This window comes from Myotis brandtii, unplaced genomic scaffold, assembly GCF_000412655.1.
Source record: "Myotis brandtii unplaced genomic scaffold, ASM41265v1 scaffold658, whole genome shotgun sequence".
In the NCBI taxonomy this organism is placed as follows: Eukaryota; Metazoa; Chordata; class Mammalia; order Chiroptera; family Vespertilionidae; genus Myotis; species Myotis brandtii.
Genome location: NW_005370558.1, coordinates 399,501 through 418,187, shown reverse-complemented (window position 1 = coordinate 418,187; position 18,687 = coordinate 399,501). Strand labels below are relative to the sequence as shown.

The 18,687-nt window shown below is 45.5% G+C and overlaps 1 protein-coding gene across 1 annotated transcript in view; it reads right to left on the bottom strand.

Moving 5' to 3' along the window:
* The window catches only part of DENND1A (DENN/MADD domain containing 1A), a 455,803-nt gene that overhangs the window by 42,281 nt on the left and 394,835 nt on the right, over window positions 1-18,687 (bottom strand). Inside the window, 5 exon segments of the mRNA XM_014528906.1 lie at window positions 4,157-4,288; window positions 12,181-12,237; window positions 13,967-14,038; window positions 16,377-16,417; window positions 18,309-18,396. Of these exon segments, the coding sequence (XP_014384392.1) occupies window positions 4,157-4,288; window positions 12,181-12,237; window positions 13,967-14,038; window positions 16,377-16,417; window positions 18,309-18,396 (390 nt within the window).

Here is an 18,687-nt window from a genome sequence, read left to right as displayed (position 1 = left end):
ACCCCTCCTTCACCTCTTAGGTATGTGTCTCAGGCAGGGCCTGCCCATGGTACACAGAGACTTGGCATGATGTTTGGTTCTGAGGTGGGTGTATGATCAAAGTTGGTTTAATGAGTGAATCCCATGCCTTGTGTGGAAGTCACCAGCAAGTGACACTCACTCTCCTGCTGGTCTCACACCTGGAGGGATGTAGTCTGAGGCCACTGCAGTCACCTTGCCACCAGAAGGGAGAGCAGTGACACTCACTCTCCTGCTGGTCTCACACCTGGAGGAGGAATGTAGTCTGAGGCAACTGCAGTCACCTTGCCACCAGAAGGGAGAGTCTGCCTGTAGAGGCTCCAGTAGAGGAGGCAAAGCCAAGAAATGTAGCAAAAAACTGGGCCCGATTGACATAACTTGATACCTGAATCAAGCCATACATGAAGCCAACAATTTTTCTTTTGGATTTTATGTCTCTGCAACCCAAAGTACCCTAACTGACAGATTCCAAGTATAGGTCCTGCTTGTGGTCTTTGAGCTGGACTGGCTCCTGACACCCCCAATACTAGATTCTAGAATCTGTACTTCATCCTCTCTACCCACTGCCTCCACAGACGTGCCTCTCAGCAGTGAAATATTTGGGGGCATGGGGACTATGTTTGCTTTCTCTCTGTGAATGATCTGTGTGCGTCTGTGAGTGTGTGCTGGCGCGTGTGTAATTTTTTGGCCACACCACTTGAAGGCAAGTTTCAGACTCCATGGTATTTCACCCCTAAAATACTTCAGTGGGTACCTCTTAGGAATGAAGATAAATCCCTAACAACCATGATGTTAACAATACATCTATCATATCACCTAACATCCTAGTCCATCTTCACATCTTCCAAGTTCCCCAAGAATGTCTTAAAAAATCCAAATTAAGTCCATTCTTTGCATTGGTTATGTAGCTTAGTCTCTTTTACAGCTAAAAGCATTGCTTTATTTGATATAAGTGAGGGACGTCAAGCCTTTCTTCCCCTCAACTGCTCTCTTCCTGGCTCCCATCCTCCCTGGGTGCCCCATCCTGGGAGCATGGGGGTGCCCCAATCGTCCCTGCCCCTTTCCCCACCCCTCCTTTCCTGGGGTTTAGACCGTAAGAGCTCATAAAAACACAACGTAAAATGAGAGAGGCTCTAAATTCCTATAATACAAAGGTGTTCCCACTTGCAACATCTTTATTTGTGGAAAGAGATTTTGAAGTAGTTTTTGGCTACTAATGGAATAGTCATTCTTCTTCAAATGAACAGAATTATAAATATAGCAACTGAAATAAAACAAAAAAAAACCTTGCTGGACACATAGCAAGTACCTCATAACCAATCACTTATTAATCAATCTAAAAATCCACATCAATAATAAAATCCCAAGATGTTTACTGATTGCCAAGCCCTGAAGTGAACTTTCCAGAGGCTCATATTCTTATGGGAGATGACAAGCACTAAAGCAATAATTACAAGGCTGTGTGAGACGCAGAGTATGTGCCAACTTCCGGGGCTCTGCAGAGACAGGGGCACCCAGCTCCTCCCTGAAGCCTCTGCCTGGCGAGGGTGCTGCCGTGGGACTGTCCTGTGTCTCTGAGCTGGTGATGTGGCCCTGGCAGGTCCCTTCAGACCGTCCCCGAGCTCTAGTTTTGGGACCATAAAATGCCGGTAATGATCCCTTCCTTCAAGGGCTACAGCAGAGGGGACACATGTTTCCAGAGGATAATGTATACTGTTGGGGCTGAGTGTTTAGGTGATACATGGATAGACACTTAGGAAAAAATTTTTATATGTCTTAGAAAAAACTTGGACTAGTATATCAACCCTATGATTTTATCAACGTCATCGCTTAAGAGGAGGCTAAAGTATAGATGTCGGGTCTGAGTCTGTTTAAAGGAAAATATCAAATAAAAAAGTAGTACAGATGGTAGGAGAGAGTGGCAAAATTTCTGAAGTGGAACCCAAAAGATTGTTCTTTGAGAAGAATGTCAAGCCCCTAAAATTCATGCCTGCCAGTAGCAGGTGCTCTTGAAACGCTGTCTGTTCTGGTCAACGGCCCATCAAACCAGGGGAAGGACTGAAGGACAGCCTTGCTGGGGGCAAAGCTGGAAAGAGTTAAAAGAAAGGGCCTGCGTTTCCCGGCCCATCCCCCCAGCAGCTAATCTGTCAGCTAATGAAGAAGCAGTGGCGGCACAAGTGAGCTAGCAGGCAGTTCACTTACAGCAAACTGATTAGGAATGTTCAACCAACAGCAGACTGTGGACCTTTCCAGAGAAAATAAATAGAGTGTAGACTGTATGCAAATGTGTTTGTCACTTTGACAGCACGTCTCAATTAAGGCATCTCGCGGCTGCGGGTAGGCTCTGCGGTTGCAGCTGTAAGGGAGAGCCCGCTGCATGGCTGATACTCAGGGCTTGACCTTAATCCGCATGCATGCATTAAAAAAACCCCTGCCTTCCTGTACACTTGCATAATGCTGGCAGCCACGTGAGGGAGGTGACAAACGGGGAAAAAAGCCACTTTCATCCTCTCCAGTTTACAGACCTGTGAAGGCACAGACAGCTCTTATTTCAACAGAGTTTGGGGTGGCTTTTTTAATTGTTTGTCCCCCATCCGCGCACACACACACACTCTTATTCTGCATTTAGCTGGGAATGACATTAAAGCATCTCTACTTCTTCCTGAAATGGAAAGAAGGTCTCTCTCCATTTCAAACAGGGCCTCCTTTTTTGTGTTTCGAAAATGGAATGTTTAACACCATGAAATCCCTCTCCCCCGCCCCCTTTCTCTGTAATGGGCTCCAAACTCCAGCAAGGGGCTCTTTTCATGGGAAGGTTCGTGTGTGCAGGAATGAGGACAAAGGAAGGCAGGAAGCTGGCTCTGGAATGCCACGCTGGCGACAACGGCCGGCTTTCAGCAAACGGAGCCAGGGAACTGGGGCCTGAGCTGGGATGAGGCAGCTCTTCAGGGGTGCAAACATCAACGAAATGTGAAGAGAATTATTAAGCAAATGAGCTCTGCCCCATGGACACTTCTTTCTTATGCTATATTTAATTTTTTATAATATCCCTTTTAAGTGTAAAATCAGAAAAGGAGTGGCGAACCTCTCCAAGTTTAAGATGTATGAATATATTATCTAAAAACATTGATTACAGAGGAAGATTCTTATGTTTTAACAAACTCACACCTTACAATCATAACTCACAGCAACAATTAGTTCCCTTAATTTCTAAATAGCTCTATGCCAGGTACACAGTAGGCACTTGATAAATGTCTGTTAAAAACAAACATTTTAAATGTGTGCTTCTAGCTCCTTTATATGATAAAACAGCAATCATATTTAAAATAAAATCATAACGACTATTTAAATTATGCCTCATCTAATCAATGGCTAAAGAATCAGGTGATTTAAGATTAAATAACCTTGCAGATTCTTATTACAGTCATATCTTGTTAATGGAGCCATTTCTTAGAAACCAAAAAATTATGACTTTTGCTAATCAAGAGTAGTAGAGGGTACACAATCTTTTTCAACCAAAAATATAAGCACCGATAAGATATGGATAAAAAAAAATTTCAGTTCCTATACAGAGTATAATGTTTTACTTAAGAGAGAGAAAAAAATCAAACAGTGAAATTTTCAAATGCTCACTCAGGTCGCTGAAATAGTTGGCTACAGAATCGGGCCCCTAGAACAGTAGTGCAGTGTTTACTGTGAGAAGGAGGACTCCCGATATTGATTTTCAGGAAGTACATTAATAAAGAACTCCTAATTGATTTTTTTTAAGACTTCGCTTGTTGCCTTTCATTTGAAGGTGCAAAGAAGGGCCTGGGATGCTAAAGTGTTCTAATGAGATGCTTAGCTGACAGAGGCACCTTAAAAGAAGTGCCTGGGGTGGGAGGCGGCAGCTGCATTTAATGACTTCATTCCAGAGTTCAGCGAGTTTATGACCAGAGCCATGCTGTCTCCTCAAAGTTTTTGAAAATCCCCCTTCAAAACATGTTTGCTCCAAATAAACACTGGAAGATGTGCAAACTCCATGGGATTGTTTTAGCAAAGAGAGCTGAAACGAAAAAGCGCCGGCTGTATGCGCCACAGCTTCTGCTGAAAAGCAAAGCAAAACAAACCCAGACCAGTCAGAGGCCAGGGTACATACCTGTCCGAAGTGGACTGTGATTGGCCTTCGGTCTTCTCGGAGCTTGGGGTCCTTGGCCTCCACCAGTGGGGACGGCACAGTCTTTGGTAGCTGCTCTTCCAAAGTGGGGGCACAGCCATTCTCGGTGATGTCCTGCAGGGAGAAGCCAGCCAGGAGTTGGTGACGGGGTCTTGGCACCTGCCCTGAGCACAGGTGCTCCCTCCAACCTCAAGGCTCAGAGCCAGGCCATGGAACTCCCTCTGGGTCACTTAGAGCCCATCTTCCTGCTAGCGATGAAGGAACTGGAAGGCTAACTTGGCTGTTTGACTTTTAAGGGCTAGAGAAACCCAAACCATGGACATTAAATTACAAAGACAACATAGTAATTCACAAACTGCGGGGAGGAAACCTTTCATTCTACTACTTTACAGGGCTGTTTTCATTTTTACATATTAACGTTGCCCTCATGCAGACATTTAAAAATTACTTGCAATCACAGCTCGTGCATAACTTCACATTCTATTTTTCCTCCTATATCATAAGCATCTCCATGGTGTTGCATAGTCATTATAAGGATAATTTTAATGGATACATGCTATTTCATTGAATGACCATACGGTTATTTAATAAACCATCCTACTACATCAAACATTTATTTAGGTTCTTACTTTCCCCCTAGACACCACAGTGATAAACATTGCAGTTTTTCTTTCTTTTGGATTATTTAACAGAAATCTTTAGGAATGACATTACTAGGTCAAAAGATGAAACCATTTTTAAGGCTTTTTATTCATTCTAACAATTTGCTTTCCAATTTACACCACTACCAGCAATGGCAGCGCTAAGAGTTTCACAGTACTCGTTAGCCTTATCATTTTAAATATGTATTGCTAATTTAAGAGGTGAAAAAACGAGACCTCATTGTTGTTTTAATTTGCATTACTTTGATTATTTGAGAGTGTGGACATTTCTTCCACATTTGTTTACCGGTGATGTTACTGTTTGTGAAAACGATGTGTTCATGCTCCCTCTTTCTTAGCCCTAATCTTTCTGGCAGAGAATGAAGAGATGGAAGTCTGAGTTAGGATTCTATGACTTGGAGAAAATTTAGGTTGCCAAAGTAATGTTTTTAAATTAAATTTACATTTAATTTGTGCTTCTGATGAGTAAAGTCAAATTAAGGAAAGGAAAAGCCCGAATGTGCGGCTCCTCTGGCTGCCGCCAGTAGCTGACGACACACAGGGTTCTTGGGGATGTGTGGGTGGTGCCCATTTGTGCGCTGAGGACCACATGATTCATTCAGGTCATGACATTGCTCATCTTCAATGAAGCAAGGCAGAGAATAAATGTACAAACAAGATACATTTAAATTGTTATTTTTCACCAAGTAAAAATAACTTATAGAAATAATAAATGCAATTTCCAATTCTTTTAATTACCAAAACAAATACACATTTTGGTTAACAAAACACACACCTTAGCGCTCATTAAATTTTGCATATAAGGACTTAACCATTGATTGCTCTTAACTTTTTAGCCAGATAGAGAATGGGACACTTAGAGGAACAGGGTCCAGTAATAATGCATTAAGGATGAAACATATGTAACATCTATGAACTTCAGTCTCCTCATGTGTAAAATGGGGATATGGTAGCTATGAGGAGTAAAGGGTAAAGTAACATAAAAGCGCCTAGAGCATTAATAATGGACTGTATATGGGACTCGATAAGCTATAGGAATGTGTGTGTGTGTGTGAAGTCAACCCACACATCCAGCTGCAGTCTCTATACTTCTTGATAACAACACAGGGGATGAGTACCTCTTGGTTTGGCAGGCAGGGCTCACATCAAGCGGCCCACAAATCTTAGCCTGGCTGAGGCTCAGTGATGAGAGAGGTTGCCGACAGCCAATTAGAAATGGCTCTTTTGGAAAGGGGCTGCCCTAAGGTGCTCAGGTCAAGTGGAACAAAGATGGGGAGGGACTCCTTCTGTGCCAGAAAGTAACAAAGGGCAAAAGGGGGATTTTGGATCCAGTGGGGTTACCCAGAGGACAGACACAAGAGGTTGAGTAAAGCCAAACAGTAAAAAAATAAATAAATAAAAAATAAATAAAAATCACTTTTTGTTTAGGAAAAATATTGCAAGTGTGTGTGAGTGATTGGCTGGAAAAAGAAAAAAAGAAAAAGAAATAGAGCAGTTAGGTACCATGGTAAGAAAATACTGATGATGATAAAAATTATAAGATGATAGATAACTATTTAAAAAAAGGATGTGGTAGTTTTTAGGAAAATGTCTTAGTTTAAGCTTATAGGTAATACAAACATTGTCTTCTGGTTTTGTTTTTCACCACCTAGTAGCTGTCTGATCTTTCCAATTCACTCAATCTCTCTGCAACCTATTTCTTTATTTTTACAATGGGGAGACCACCTCCTGCTTGGGAAACTTCAAAGCCAGTGGGACAATGGGCTAAATGAGATGAGATGTGAGGAAGCTTTAAAAAATGTTACAATGCTGTGCAAATTGAAAGTTAAATCCTTATTCCTGCCAAATGGGAAGCACACCATCTAAAAAGAGCTGCCCTGTGGTGAGCACCTCCTACTGGCGGGCACTTTTCCAATCCCTCACACTTAGTTTCCACAACAACCAAGAGGTAATAGGAGGATCATGCTTTTATAGGTGAGGAGACAGGGCTCAGAGAGGGCAACTTTCTCAAGGCCACACAGCTAGAAAGAGGAAGAACCCGGAGCTGTCTGATTTCTGCCATTTAAACCCTTCCAACCTTAACAGCAAATGAAGGTTTCCTGGGTTCAGGAGGTGCTCAGCAAGTCATCAGCTGTGTTCGCCTTCTCAGAAACCCCTTTTTCTTACATGACCCTGTGCTGCCATGCCTTATATCTGGGCACTTACTTATCTTCTTATCCCTATAGACTGCGAATTCCTTGGGGTTTGGGTTCTCTGCCCCAGAGCCTGGAATAGAGTACATGTTTTCTAATAAATCTTTGTAAAGTTGAGTTGCACATTTGGAAGGCAAATGTGTCCAATATACAAATGTGCTTGTGCGTCAAAAAGTAGTGCAGCATATTAATTTTATTTAGAGGACCCGAAGGTGCGAAAGACTTCTTGCAAAGTCCCAAGGCTTGCCCTACCAATTTATTAACGTTGGCACTATACCTTCCACCTGGGGAAGGACAACAGCTTCCTCCCTGGAGAGCAGAGTGTGGGAGGAGCCCTAGCCACGAAAGAAATAGGGCCAGTTCACATCCTCTGTTGCTAGCAGAGGTCTTACACATAGTAGGTAGCAAGTCTTGCTACCCAGGGTTAAATACATTGTGGCCTAAGTGCTAACTGAGAAGCTGCCAGCAGAGGGGATGGGAAAAAGGCTGTCTCAGATCCTTCTGGTGGGAATAAAATTTATATCAAAACCCTAAAAGAGGTGCATGTCCCTTGACCCATTAATTTAATTTCTAGATATTTATACTGATGAAATAATTAAGAATTCCTGCAAAGTTTTCTCTATGAAGATATTTGCCTAGACAAAATTGGAACTAACTTAAGTATCTAACAATGAGATCGGTTAAATCATGTATGTATGTCCCTCAGACAAAATTTTATGTACCCATTTAAAACAATGACATGTGGAAGAAACAGTTAGTGGTCTGGGAAATGTTTAGCACATAGTTAAGTGAAAATGCAGGTTAAAAAAATGAGATAATTTTCTTCGTTTGTCTGATTTGTTGAATTTTCTTCAATTAACATGCTTTCTGTTTATAAACGGAAAACATACTGACCATCAAGATGTCATTTTAATGAAGGAAAATCAAGAAGCGGACAGGAGGGGCAAATCTTCCTTCCTGAAGGGACACACAGAGACACTAGACAGAGCTATAGATCAGAGGCCACCGCAGGGTGGCATCTCTCCCAGATGCAGGGCCAGCATTTGCTTAAGTCCTTGGACAGAGTGCCCATGAGAAGGCAGGAGGCAGGAGCCTGGAGGAGGAAGGGGCTCTCTGTGGCCTTGGGTAGGAGCCCGGTGTGGGTGGGACATGGAGGAAGCTCAAGCTATGACTTCATGAGGCAGAGATGTGAGCAGAGCGCTCCAAGCCTGCGGGAGCTAGAAGCACAGCTAGTTGAGCGGTGGATGGCAGCTGGAGCACTCCAAGAACCACCTGGTCAAGGAGGTGGGAGGTGTGAAACGTATGAAAGGTTTTAACCAGGGGAGTGACTCGGTCATAGCTGTGTTCTAGAAAGATTGCTCTGGTGGCTGTGTGGATGACCAAAAGGGAGGTGATCCCATGCCAACCGTGTCCTCAGGGCATGTGCACCCGGGAATGTGGGCAGACGGGCTGCTCCAGATGTGGGACATGAGAACTGGACAGGATGGAAAACCCTAATTAACTGAGTGGTTACTAAGTTTTGCTGTTAAAATCCCTTACCTCTTCTAATCCTTAGAACAATCCAGTAAAAATCTCTATCTCTCCTAGTTTATAGATGAGAGAAACTAGCTTCACAGAAATGAGGTAAATTACTCAAGGTCAGACAGTTAATACCTTATACAACCAGCACTGACTCTAGCTCGTCTGCCTCAGGAGCCCAAATATCTGGCCACAGGTTGGGGGTTTAAAGAACCCGAGTGTGTGAGGTGGGGGCTTCCCATCTCTGACTCAGATCGCTGGTCTCCATTTTCGGATTCGGGCGGTGCCCTTCTTTTCCAGTCTACTTCACACCACAGCAAATGCAAATTAAAATATGAATATTGATGTCAAAACAATAGCCAAAGCTGGAATTTCTGTGATGGAGATGGCGGCGTAATGTGTCTGGAGACCAGGAGCTGACAGTTGTGTGTGAAGGTGTGAAAATGTCTGTCCTACAAGTATCTACCTGATCTCCCTGCCCCCGCCGCGTGCTTACTCACTCCCTTCAATACACTAGGGAACATTTGGCCAGAGTCTCAAGCCTTTGCTAACCCAATGGTGAGTCTGTCCTTTTAATCAAAGAAACTAAATTAACAAGCTTGATGAATCTTTTGAAGATTTAGAAAGATCAAAGATTTAGAAACTTTAAAAGGGGCCGTGAAATGGACCCATTTGATGAAATCATTTTGATACTGAAGAAAAAAAGATCATTTTTCAGGGATTCTACACTAACCCCCCCCCCCCCCAAAAAAAAATGGAGACCTTACTGCCCTGCAGGTGAGGAGGAACAGGGCATTCTGATGCCAGCCTGCAGGGTGCTGTGACTGGGTGCAACCTGGTGACAATCACGAGCCCCACCAGGTGGCCTTCTTATCCAGGTCGGGCAGGAGATGCTGGGGTGTGGGGCATGGGAAGTGCTCTATTCTCCCTTTAGGAAGCAACGCCTGGGTAGCATCTTTGCCATTTCTCTTCTTCCTAATTTTGAGCAAGTGAGACTTCAAAGGAGGCCAAGCTGTAGAAGAACTTGACTACCTTGCTCCATTTACCCAGAGAAATATGTTATCCATCCTTCTTTTTTGTTGTTGGGCTGAAGCAGAGCAGGTGTGAATAAAGCCACGCTACAGTATCTATGACAATTATTTGCCAGTGGTCACACGGATACCCTGAAAGCTCCTGCTTCAGATGCTTTGAAAATCGACAGCACAAATGAACAAGGGATGGAGAAGGGGCCCTGCTCAGTCATATTAGAGATGGACCCTTCACATACTATGGTGACCTCTCCGCAGGTCGGCCCCACATTTTCTATTTGCAATTCAAACCCAAGGCGAGAGCACAGAGGGCAAGACTGGGTTCTTGATTATATCTGCGAGGTCACCATTGCTATGCAGCTAGAGGAGGCCAGGTGGCAATCCAGTACATTTGAAAATTGGATCTTTGTTGGGAACTGCCTCAATTTCATAGCAGAAACCAAACTTGATGTGTCTGCATTAGACGTGTGTGAGAGCCACATAAGTCCAGGAAATATTTCCTACAGCAGTGAGGGGGTCAGAGGGAGCCAAATCCGACATTAGCTCGAGAAAGGAAGCTGGGAGCTCCGCAGAAGACCGGGTCCTGTCTGCACTGAACAATGCTAGTTTCAATGACAAAAGAGCTCCTCCAAGCACCACGGCAAAGTATCAGGTCTGGAGAGAGCTGTAAGACGGAAGGGGGAAGTGAAAATTGAAAAGGGAGCACTAATGGATCTGTCAACAGTCCGATGGTGACAACCACGTTTCTATAAAATGCCTTCACCATCTGTGTCACCTGAAATGTACTGACACTCTATAGAGCACTACCTCCTGAAGCTATTCTGGAAAAGGCTGGCAGGGAGAAGAGGAGAAGGAGGAGAAAGTCTGCTTCAGATACCATCCAGGAAAGAAAGGACAGGGAGGAGGTGGCAGGGAAGGAGAGAGATCTAGATTGTTTAAGTGAACCTTTAAACAACAGCATCAAAACCCGAGCTTAATCAGTTATTTGCAGAAATGCTATGTATCATGAAAAGGGGGTTTTCTTAATGCTCACATGTACGTGGGGGGAAGCAATGGCCTGTGGGGTGCAGATCTGACCAGTGAGGCCCATCTGCCCCCTGCCTGAGGAGGGAGTGACTCCTTCCTTTGCTTACTTTCAGTAACATTCTAACAGCAGCCAGGGCCTGGGCTTTAGTCGTTAGGAGGGAAATCTGGTGCGAGTTCCCCCCGTTCCCTGCCACTCCATTTTATACTTGCAATCGAATTCAGTTACATGCGGCTGGGACAGGAGATAAAAATATATATTTAGGTACTTAAGTAACATTCGAGTTGCCAGTCTCGGGCAGGGTGCACCAGACCACGGTTAAGGTCTACCTGGATTTACATGACAAGATTTTTATTTCTGGACTTGAATCTTAGCTGCTAAAAATTCACTCTCAGCTGAAACTAAGAATTTAAAATGCTTAGAGCAAATTATTTTGCGATTAAAAGCAAGGAACCAATTCCTTTGACCATTTCAAGTTAATGAGAGGTCCTTTCTGACTTCGTAAAATTAAAACTGCTTTTATTTTTAAAAAACTGCCAAGATAGACAAAGGTCCTTATTAGAGAGGTACATTTGGAGTGTGTAGGATAATGAAGGTAGTGATCCCAAACATCTTTTGGCAAACAAAACAATTGTTTCAGGAAGGCAGTACGAAGTACTGTGGTGGTAAGAGCAGAGATGCTGGATATAATGGATCTGGAATCTAACCCTGGCTCAGCCAGGCTCAAACAGTGTGACCCATGGGCAGATGACTTCACCTTTGAGCTGTAGTCCCCTTACACATAAAATAGGAATAATACCCCCAGGGTGGTTCTAAGGATTCGATATGAAAGCTCCTGGCCTGGACCATCCTTAGTGCTTAATGAAGATGGCAGCAATAACAATGATGAGACATTCATAATAATATGAAAATGTCCTCTCTGTTACACTCACCTCCCTGTACAATCTAGAGAATCAAGTGGAAGGTCTCTTAACCAGGATATAGCCTGTATGATTTTGTACAATTTACTGATAGTCCAAAAAGACTGTCAGAGCCCCACTCTGTCCGCCCCCGCCCCCCCCAAAAAATATCTCAAACACAAACTGCTGGGCTCCTCTGGGTAAAACCACCACTGTGGGGAGAGCCCGCAGTGTCCTCCTCAAACCCACCCTTTGTGCCCTGTGTCTGCACAGTGGCCACGTGCACGCCAGAACCACGGCATCATTTCTCTGAAGATGTGTCTGGGTTTGGGTTACAGCCGGTCCCAGGTCAGTTGTAGGAGGGAGTGGTGCTGAGATGGGGATACCGAGCCAATTTCTGGGTGGGCCCCGAGCCCAGTGGGGTGGGGAAGGGATAGACCAACAATGGTAAGTTGCAACTTGCTTGCCTTTGTGGGTTTAAGCCAGAGTCTTAATGATATTTGAAGACAGTTTTTGTCTGTGAATATTTATAACAGTGTGAGAACTCCCAGACAGCTGGTAATGCATTTTGAAGTGTGCTAACAACACCGTATCAAACAGCCTCTATTGATCACATCATACTTTTTTGTGGCCACGCGTTTCATACACGGTGCTTATACATTTTGAATAAGAACTTCAAGTACCTTTTGCTTCAAGCGGTTTTTCACCTCTTTTATTCCCATTTTTGCATGATCTTTTGCCTGCATGAAAAATTAATTTAAGTTAAGGTTCCCTTTCTGTTCCCAGCAGGGACTATGCTTGATTTCAGTCCGTTGTGAATCACCTTCTCTGATTACTAGAAAGAAAGGAAAAATGGGATCATCAAGTTGAAAACATAATGGCTATGAAAACAAATACAATGTTAAAAGGTTAAAAAAAAGCCTTTAAAGAGGCTACAGAGATTTTATTTTTTGCATTTTGATGGCACCAATATTCCCCCCTCCCCCCCTCTTTCCTGCTCTCTATAATTATGTATCTCAGCAGCCTGACAGCGACCAGTAAGAGTTGAGCAGCGTTTCTGGCTGCAAGATTCAGGGTCGATTCCATTTCACCAGGGCAGAGCCTTGGGACCGGCTTTCTGGCCAGGCTGAATGGCCTGAGCGGATGCATGACTGGGGTTCTCCAGAGCCATTTCTTATATCTCATTTCGGCAGACACCTGGCTTTTATTTTCTGTCACTTTAGACCTGTGTGGTTCTGTTGGCAGCCACCTCTCTGTTAAAATAACTACGATTTAAGCACAGAAAGGACTAACAAAATTAAAAATGGACATAATAGAAAACCACCCCAGTTAAGCAGCTCAGAGTCAAATCAGAAGCAAGAGAAATCACAAGAAACAAATACTTGAGGCTTGTAAAAGATGCAGCACCGGGAACGGACGTGTTCTACTTCCACGCTGCTGTGTGCACGAGTTTCACAAACAGTGCATTTCCTTTAGGACAGTGATGAGAGACGATGAGAATTTGGGACAAAAATTAGGGGGTGTCTCCCACCATGAACACTCTTCAGTAACCTGCAAAGGAGTTGCTTTGTTTTGACATAATAATGGGATACACAGGAAAGGTTTGTTAGAACACCCGAGAGACCATGCCTCCAGGTCTCAGGGACACTGGCATGGAGCAGCCAGAATTTTAGTCACCCAGCCTACATTTTAAAAGCTAAAACCAGTAGCCTCCCATTTCTCTCTTGTGGCAACTGTAGGCAAAATACTTTAAATTAAAAATGTCACTTGCCTGGCCCTGGCCAATTCGGCTCAGCAGTTAGAGCATCAGCCCATAGACCGAAGGATCGTAGGTTCAATTCCTGGTCAAGGGCACATACTTTGGTTGTAGGTTCAATCCCTGGCCCTGCTCGGGGTGCATGAAGGAGGCAACCAATTGATGTCTGTCTTTCTGTCTGTCTGTCTCTCTCTCTCTCTCTCTCTTTCTCAAAAAAATCAATGGAAAAAATATCCTCCAGTGAGGATTGAAAAAAAAAAGTCACTGGTGGCCTGGTCATAAAATATCAACATTAAATTACACTAAAAGCACTGAGAGCTTCAGGAACAGTGCAGCAGCCGAGTCACCTCTGTAGATAGGATCCGGTGAGTTTAAGAGCTGCGTCATGCTGCCCAGACAACATGGCTCAGTGGTTGAGCATTGACCTATGAACCAGGAGGTCACAGCTTGATTACTGGTCAGGGCACGTGCCTGGGTTGTGGGCTCAATCCCCATTGTTAGGCTTGCAAGAGGCAGCCGATCAATGATTCCCTCTCAGCATTTATGTTTCTCTCCCTCCCTCCCTATCCCTTCCTCTCTGATATTTATCTATCTATCTATCTATCTATCTATCTATCTATCTATCTATCTATCATCTATCTCAGAAATATATATGTGAATTGCATGCTAAGGAGCAGATCTGTTTGGGTCCTGAGACCAAGACCAGTACTTACAAACTTATAGACAGTCTTCATGGCTGGGTTTGCTTTCGTTTTCACAGTATTCAGAATTGCTCCACTTCCTTTCTATAATAAAAATGTCAATTAGTAATTTGGACTGAAGATGTAGTAGGCCAACACCAACAAAAACCTCTTCTCTTTAATCAAGTTAAGCAACACTTCAAGAGTGTAATTTAATTAGAGAAATAGAAATGGGCTTGGATGGTAACTGGTCCCAGGCAATTAGTTGCGGCCATGGCAGAATCACTATGGGTGCTGGGGTGGGGGGTGGGGATAGTGATAATGAGCTGAGGGGGACTCTGGGCTCAGTACTTGGCTTGGCACCTGCCCACTGGCTGTAAGGAAAGCTCATCACAGGCTCTCTGAGGTAAGGGCTTCGAGATAGTCTAGTCACCAGGACAGCACTGCGGTGATTTTCATAACAATGGACTCTGTGGCTAACACCAAGCCGGGGCAGAAAACTGGGGCCTGATTAGCAGCACTCCTGGCTACTCTGGAAATATGCCACCCTCAGCCATGCACCTTCCTTTGTTCACCCTGTGTTGTTTTTTAATCACTTTGGTATGCTGCCTTCCTTAACATCTATAGCTTGAGAAAGGGAAAGACTGAAGAGCCATAAATATTAATCATGGCTTTAGTAGAAATCCAACATACTGATTTGTTGGCTAAGTTTCTCTAGGTGAGCAGGGGAAGAAGAGGAAACCGAGAAGGAGGAGGGGGGAGGGAAGGCTTTCCCAGCACATGAAGGGGACAATGAATGGGTATGAAGCACATAGAGAGATAGGCCCAGGCACTGTGAGGGCTCACCGAGGGGATTCCCTGTGCTAGTCTCTGAGGGTACTGAGCACCAGAGGGCTGGTCTCTGCCTTCAAAGACCTCCAGTCCAGGGAGTATACCAGGGTAAGCAACTTCAACCTGAGGTGGTGAGAGCTGTGCTGACTGTGTGCACAGCAGTGTGGAGGAAGCTCATCGTTTGCAAGGTCAGAGAAGGTCTTAGAGAATGAAACATTTGGCCTGGTCCATGAAGGATGAGCAGGAGTTCATGTGGGGATAGGAAGGGTAAGAACATCCTAGGGGTAGGAAATAGCACAAGCACAAGGGCAGAAGCGGACAGGCCAGGGTGTCTGTGAGCGACAAGTGCTCCATGTATCATGGGAGGGATGGCGATTGGGGGCCAGATGGGGTTAGCTTTCGAAGGCCAGGATCAGGAGTCTACACTCTAGAGGATTTTTAATAAAATGCATCAAATAATCAGATTGGTGGTGGTTTGGAAAGATAATTCCAACAGACCCGAATAAAGAGAGAGAGACAGGACCCAGTGACTATAGGAAAGAATAAGATATAGTAATGTAGTTAATGGGATCAACTTTTAGCACAATTTTGGGAGACTGTCCATATTAGAAATTTTGAGCTTTAATTAAAAACATTACAATTTGACCTAGAAAGCATTCTATGTTGCAGGACAATATGAAATTTTCACCTACTCATTTATTCCATACTGCTTTCCAAAATTACTCAGTATTCAGTTTCAATGGTCCTTTGGAATAGTAAAACTCTCTTTATCAATCAATCAACAAGTCCTTATTGCTCATCTATGATTTGCCAAGTGCCATGTTTGGCCATACCACGAGAACAAAAGAAGTCTTTCATTGAGGAATTGCTTACTCTCGGCCAACTGCAGCCACTTCCAAAGGACCCGCCTTGGCAGCAGCGCACTTGGCCCACAAGCAGGGAGAACACTTATCACATTATGTGGGAGCTGCCTGTTTACGTGCCTGCCTCCTGAACAAGAGGGGAGCTCCCCCGGAGCAGGGCCTGTGTCTGCTCTCCACGGTATCCTTGTCCCCCGCGTGGTGCCTGGCACACAGGCCTGCAGTCCACACTCACTGATAAAGCCACGTAAGAGAAAGGCAAGACTTTGAATTTGTCAGTGGCTTCTGAAGCCCTAAGCTCCTGGCTTCTAACGCAACGAGACACTGTTCACAAGGACAGTGAGGGAGGAAAAGGTCTCTCAGTGATGTGTTCTCCACCTGCCCAGGAGCCTTGGCTCTGAAACACACTGCAGAGCAGCAAGAGGCATGTATTTTTGGTTTCCCCATAACAATTTCCCAATTGCCCTGGCCCTGGAAGGAGACACCCAGAAATGCTCTAAGATGACGACATCCACTTGACACGCCTTGGCCGGCGTCCTGGGCTGAAGGCTTCTCCTGGCTCTCCTCACCCTCACCAGGATGACTTTGGACAGTCTCATCCTGCCAGCTCCACCTGGCTTTACAAACAAAAGCGTCTTCAGCTGACAGAATGGATGCCCCAGGCCAAATGACAGCCTCCTGGGTGGCGGGGACGAGCAGGGTTGCCAGGAGGCTAAGGAGGGCCCAGGTGGCTGGGAGAGGAGCACACTTACCCTGACTGTGGAGAGCCACTGGTGGTACAGTCTGTCACTGCCTGGGGAAAGAGGAGTCAGAGAGCTGTCATTTAAGGCGGTGATGTGCGCTCAGGAGTTTCCCCAATTGTGTTCACCATGCAGGCCTGGGAAAGTTCAAAATATGGAGAACATGGAGGCTCCCAGGCCCCACCCCCTGAAGGAGGCAGCAGCTAGTTGCTGCCACAGGTTTTCTTTCTGAGAGATCTAATCCCATTAGTGCCCCGAGTACAAACCAGGCTTCCCCACCACCTTCTGGAGAGAGGGCAGACCCCAGAGCCCACTGCCTCATTTCAGCACCGCCCACGTCCTGCCACTCCATCAGCGCTACCTTTCTACAGGACCTTCTGTTCCAGCCTCGAGGAACGACCGGGGGCTCCCTGACTGTGCACCCTCGGTAACACTGTTCCCTCCCTGACTGTGCACCCTCGGTAACACTGTTCCCCTTGCCTGGCCACTGTTCCCTCCTCTCCGGCTCAGTGCCCTCAGCCACCAGCTCAGATGTTATTTCCACTACAAGCTTCCTTCATCTGGATGGGGACACTCCTTCCAAAGTCATTTTCTCTGAGGCCCAGTGAGCCACCCCAGGGCAGGGGCACTGGCCATGCATCCCAGGGCAAGCACACTGCTGGACACGCACTTGGCGCTCCATGCACTGGCATCATGTAGGGAAAGGAAAAGGAGGTGTTGTTGGGGAACTTGCTCATTTTATCTGGTGGGATAAGGACGTCTCATCAGCAAACAGCTTTTGTAGATGCTCCGAATGGCTTGACTTACTTTACCAACATAGAAAGCCCATCTTCTCCTCAGAACAAACACTCAACTGTGAGAACTACTCAAACCTGCCTCCTATGAAGCTCTCTCGTTACACAGTGAGAATTCAGAGCCCCATTCTAATTGTACAAAAACCTGTTTCTACTGCTTTTCCTGCACGGATTTAGTTTGCATTTGTCTTTAGTTATGTGTCTCCTTCTCCTACCAGTCTAAAGCCCCCGAGGGCAGAGCTGGGTCCATCCCTCCTCTATGGGTCTCCGGACAGACAGAGGCTTTGCACTAGTCCCTGACGACCGTGGAACTCCCACTCTGGCTTCAATGATGATGCTCCCCAAACAGCCAGCCTGTAAAAGGGGTCCTGCAGGTGACATTTCGCCTGACTCTGAGTTTAGGACAGCCAGCTGGATGATCAGCATAGTCCAGACCAGACACATGCCCAGCAATAAGAGGAGGCCAGCAGCACGATTATTATTATTTTGCTTTTAGTTTCTACTCTGCTGCCAAAGACTGAGGCTTGGGACTTGGAAAACATGCCAGACGGGGTTTCAGGAGGCAGGGTCAGCCACTAACACCTCTCGGGGCCTGGCCACTGGGCGTTAGATGCCCCCTCTGAAACATGAGAGGATGAGCCCTCCAGTTCTAAAGGTATGCAGAGACCAGGCACTGTGATGATTTTCACACTTTAAAGAAACAGTGACTGAGCAGGTCCTCTGTCCTGGCTGACTGCACAAAGCTTTCCTCGTGGACTCTGATTTAGTTGTAACAGGAGTCCTGCGAGGCAGGCACTGTCACTCTCAGTGCAGAGATGGAAACATTTCAGCTGAAAGAGGCGAAATGACTCGGCCAGGTTATTGCTGTAGTAAGGGGCAGAGTCCTGATCTGAATCTAGGTCTCCTAATATGGCGCCTCGTGTGTTTTCCATGGCACCATGCTGGCCCTGGCACAGAGGATCACAGAAGGGCCAATGTGCATCTCATCAGAAACGAAGAGCAATTCCTCAAACACTTCAAGGCCAGGGTTGAAATCAGTTCCTCCATAACCCCCAGGGACGGAAACAAGAAGTCACTGCCACTCCTTGCCCAACACACCCTATTCCCACGCACAGCCCGCAGAACAGGAAGAAAATAAAACGCTTCTCACCAGCATACTCGCCCATGTTGATCTCCTCTTCAAAAACATCACTGAAACCTTCACCGGAATTCAGAAGGTCTAATCTACCATCAATAAACTAAGAAAGAAAGAAGAGAACAGAACTGTGCACACGGGAACAAGGAGCAGCAGCGCTCAGCCGGCACCTGGTGCATGACCAAGGAAGGGCCTTAGGAATTGTGCGTTTCAAAGAAGCGAGTCTCCAAACTCTGGCTGCATGGCTGTGATAACCTGTAAAACTACATGGCATATCTGCAAGGGCCTGCCTGGTTTCTGAGCACCCTCCTCACCCAGTCCCCGTCCCCAGACCCTCTTTAGCTGTGGGAGTCCCACCCATGCCTGCAGCCTCAGTGCTCAGTGAGGCAGCTAC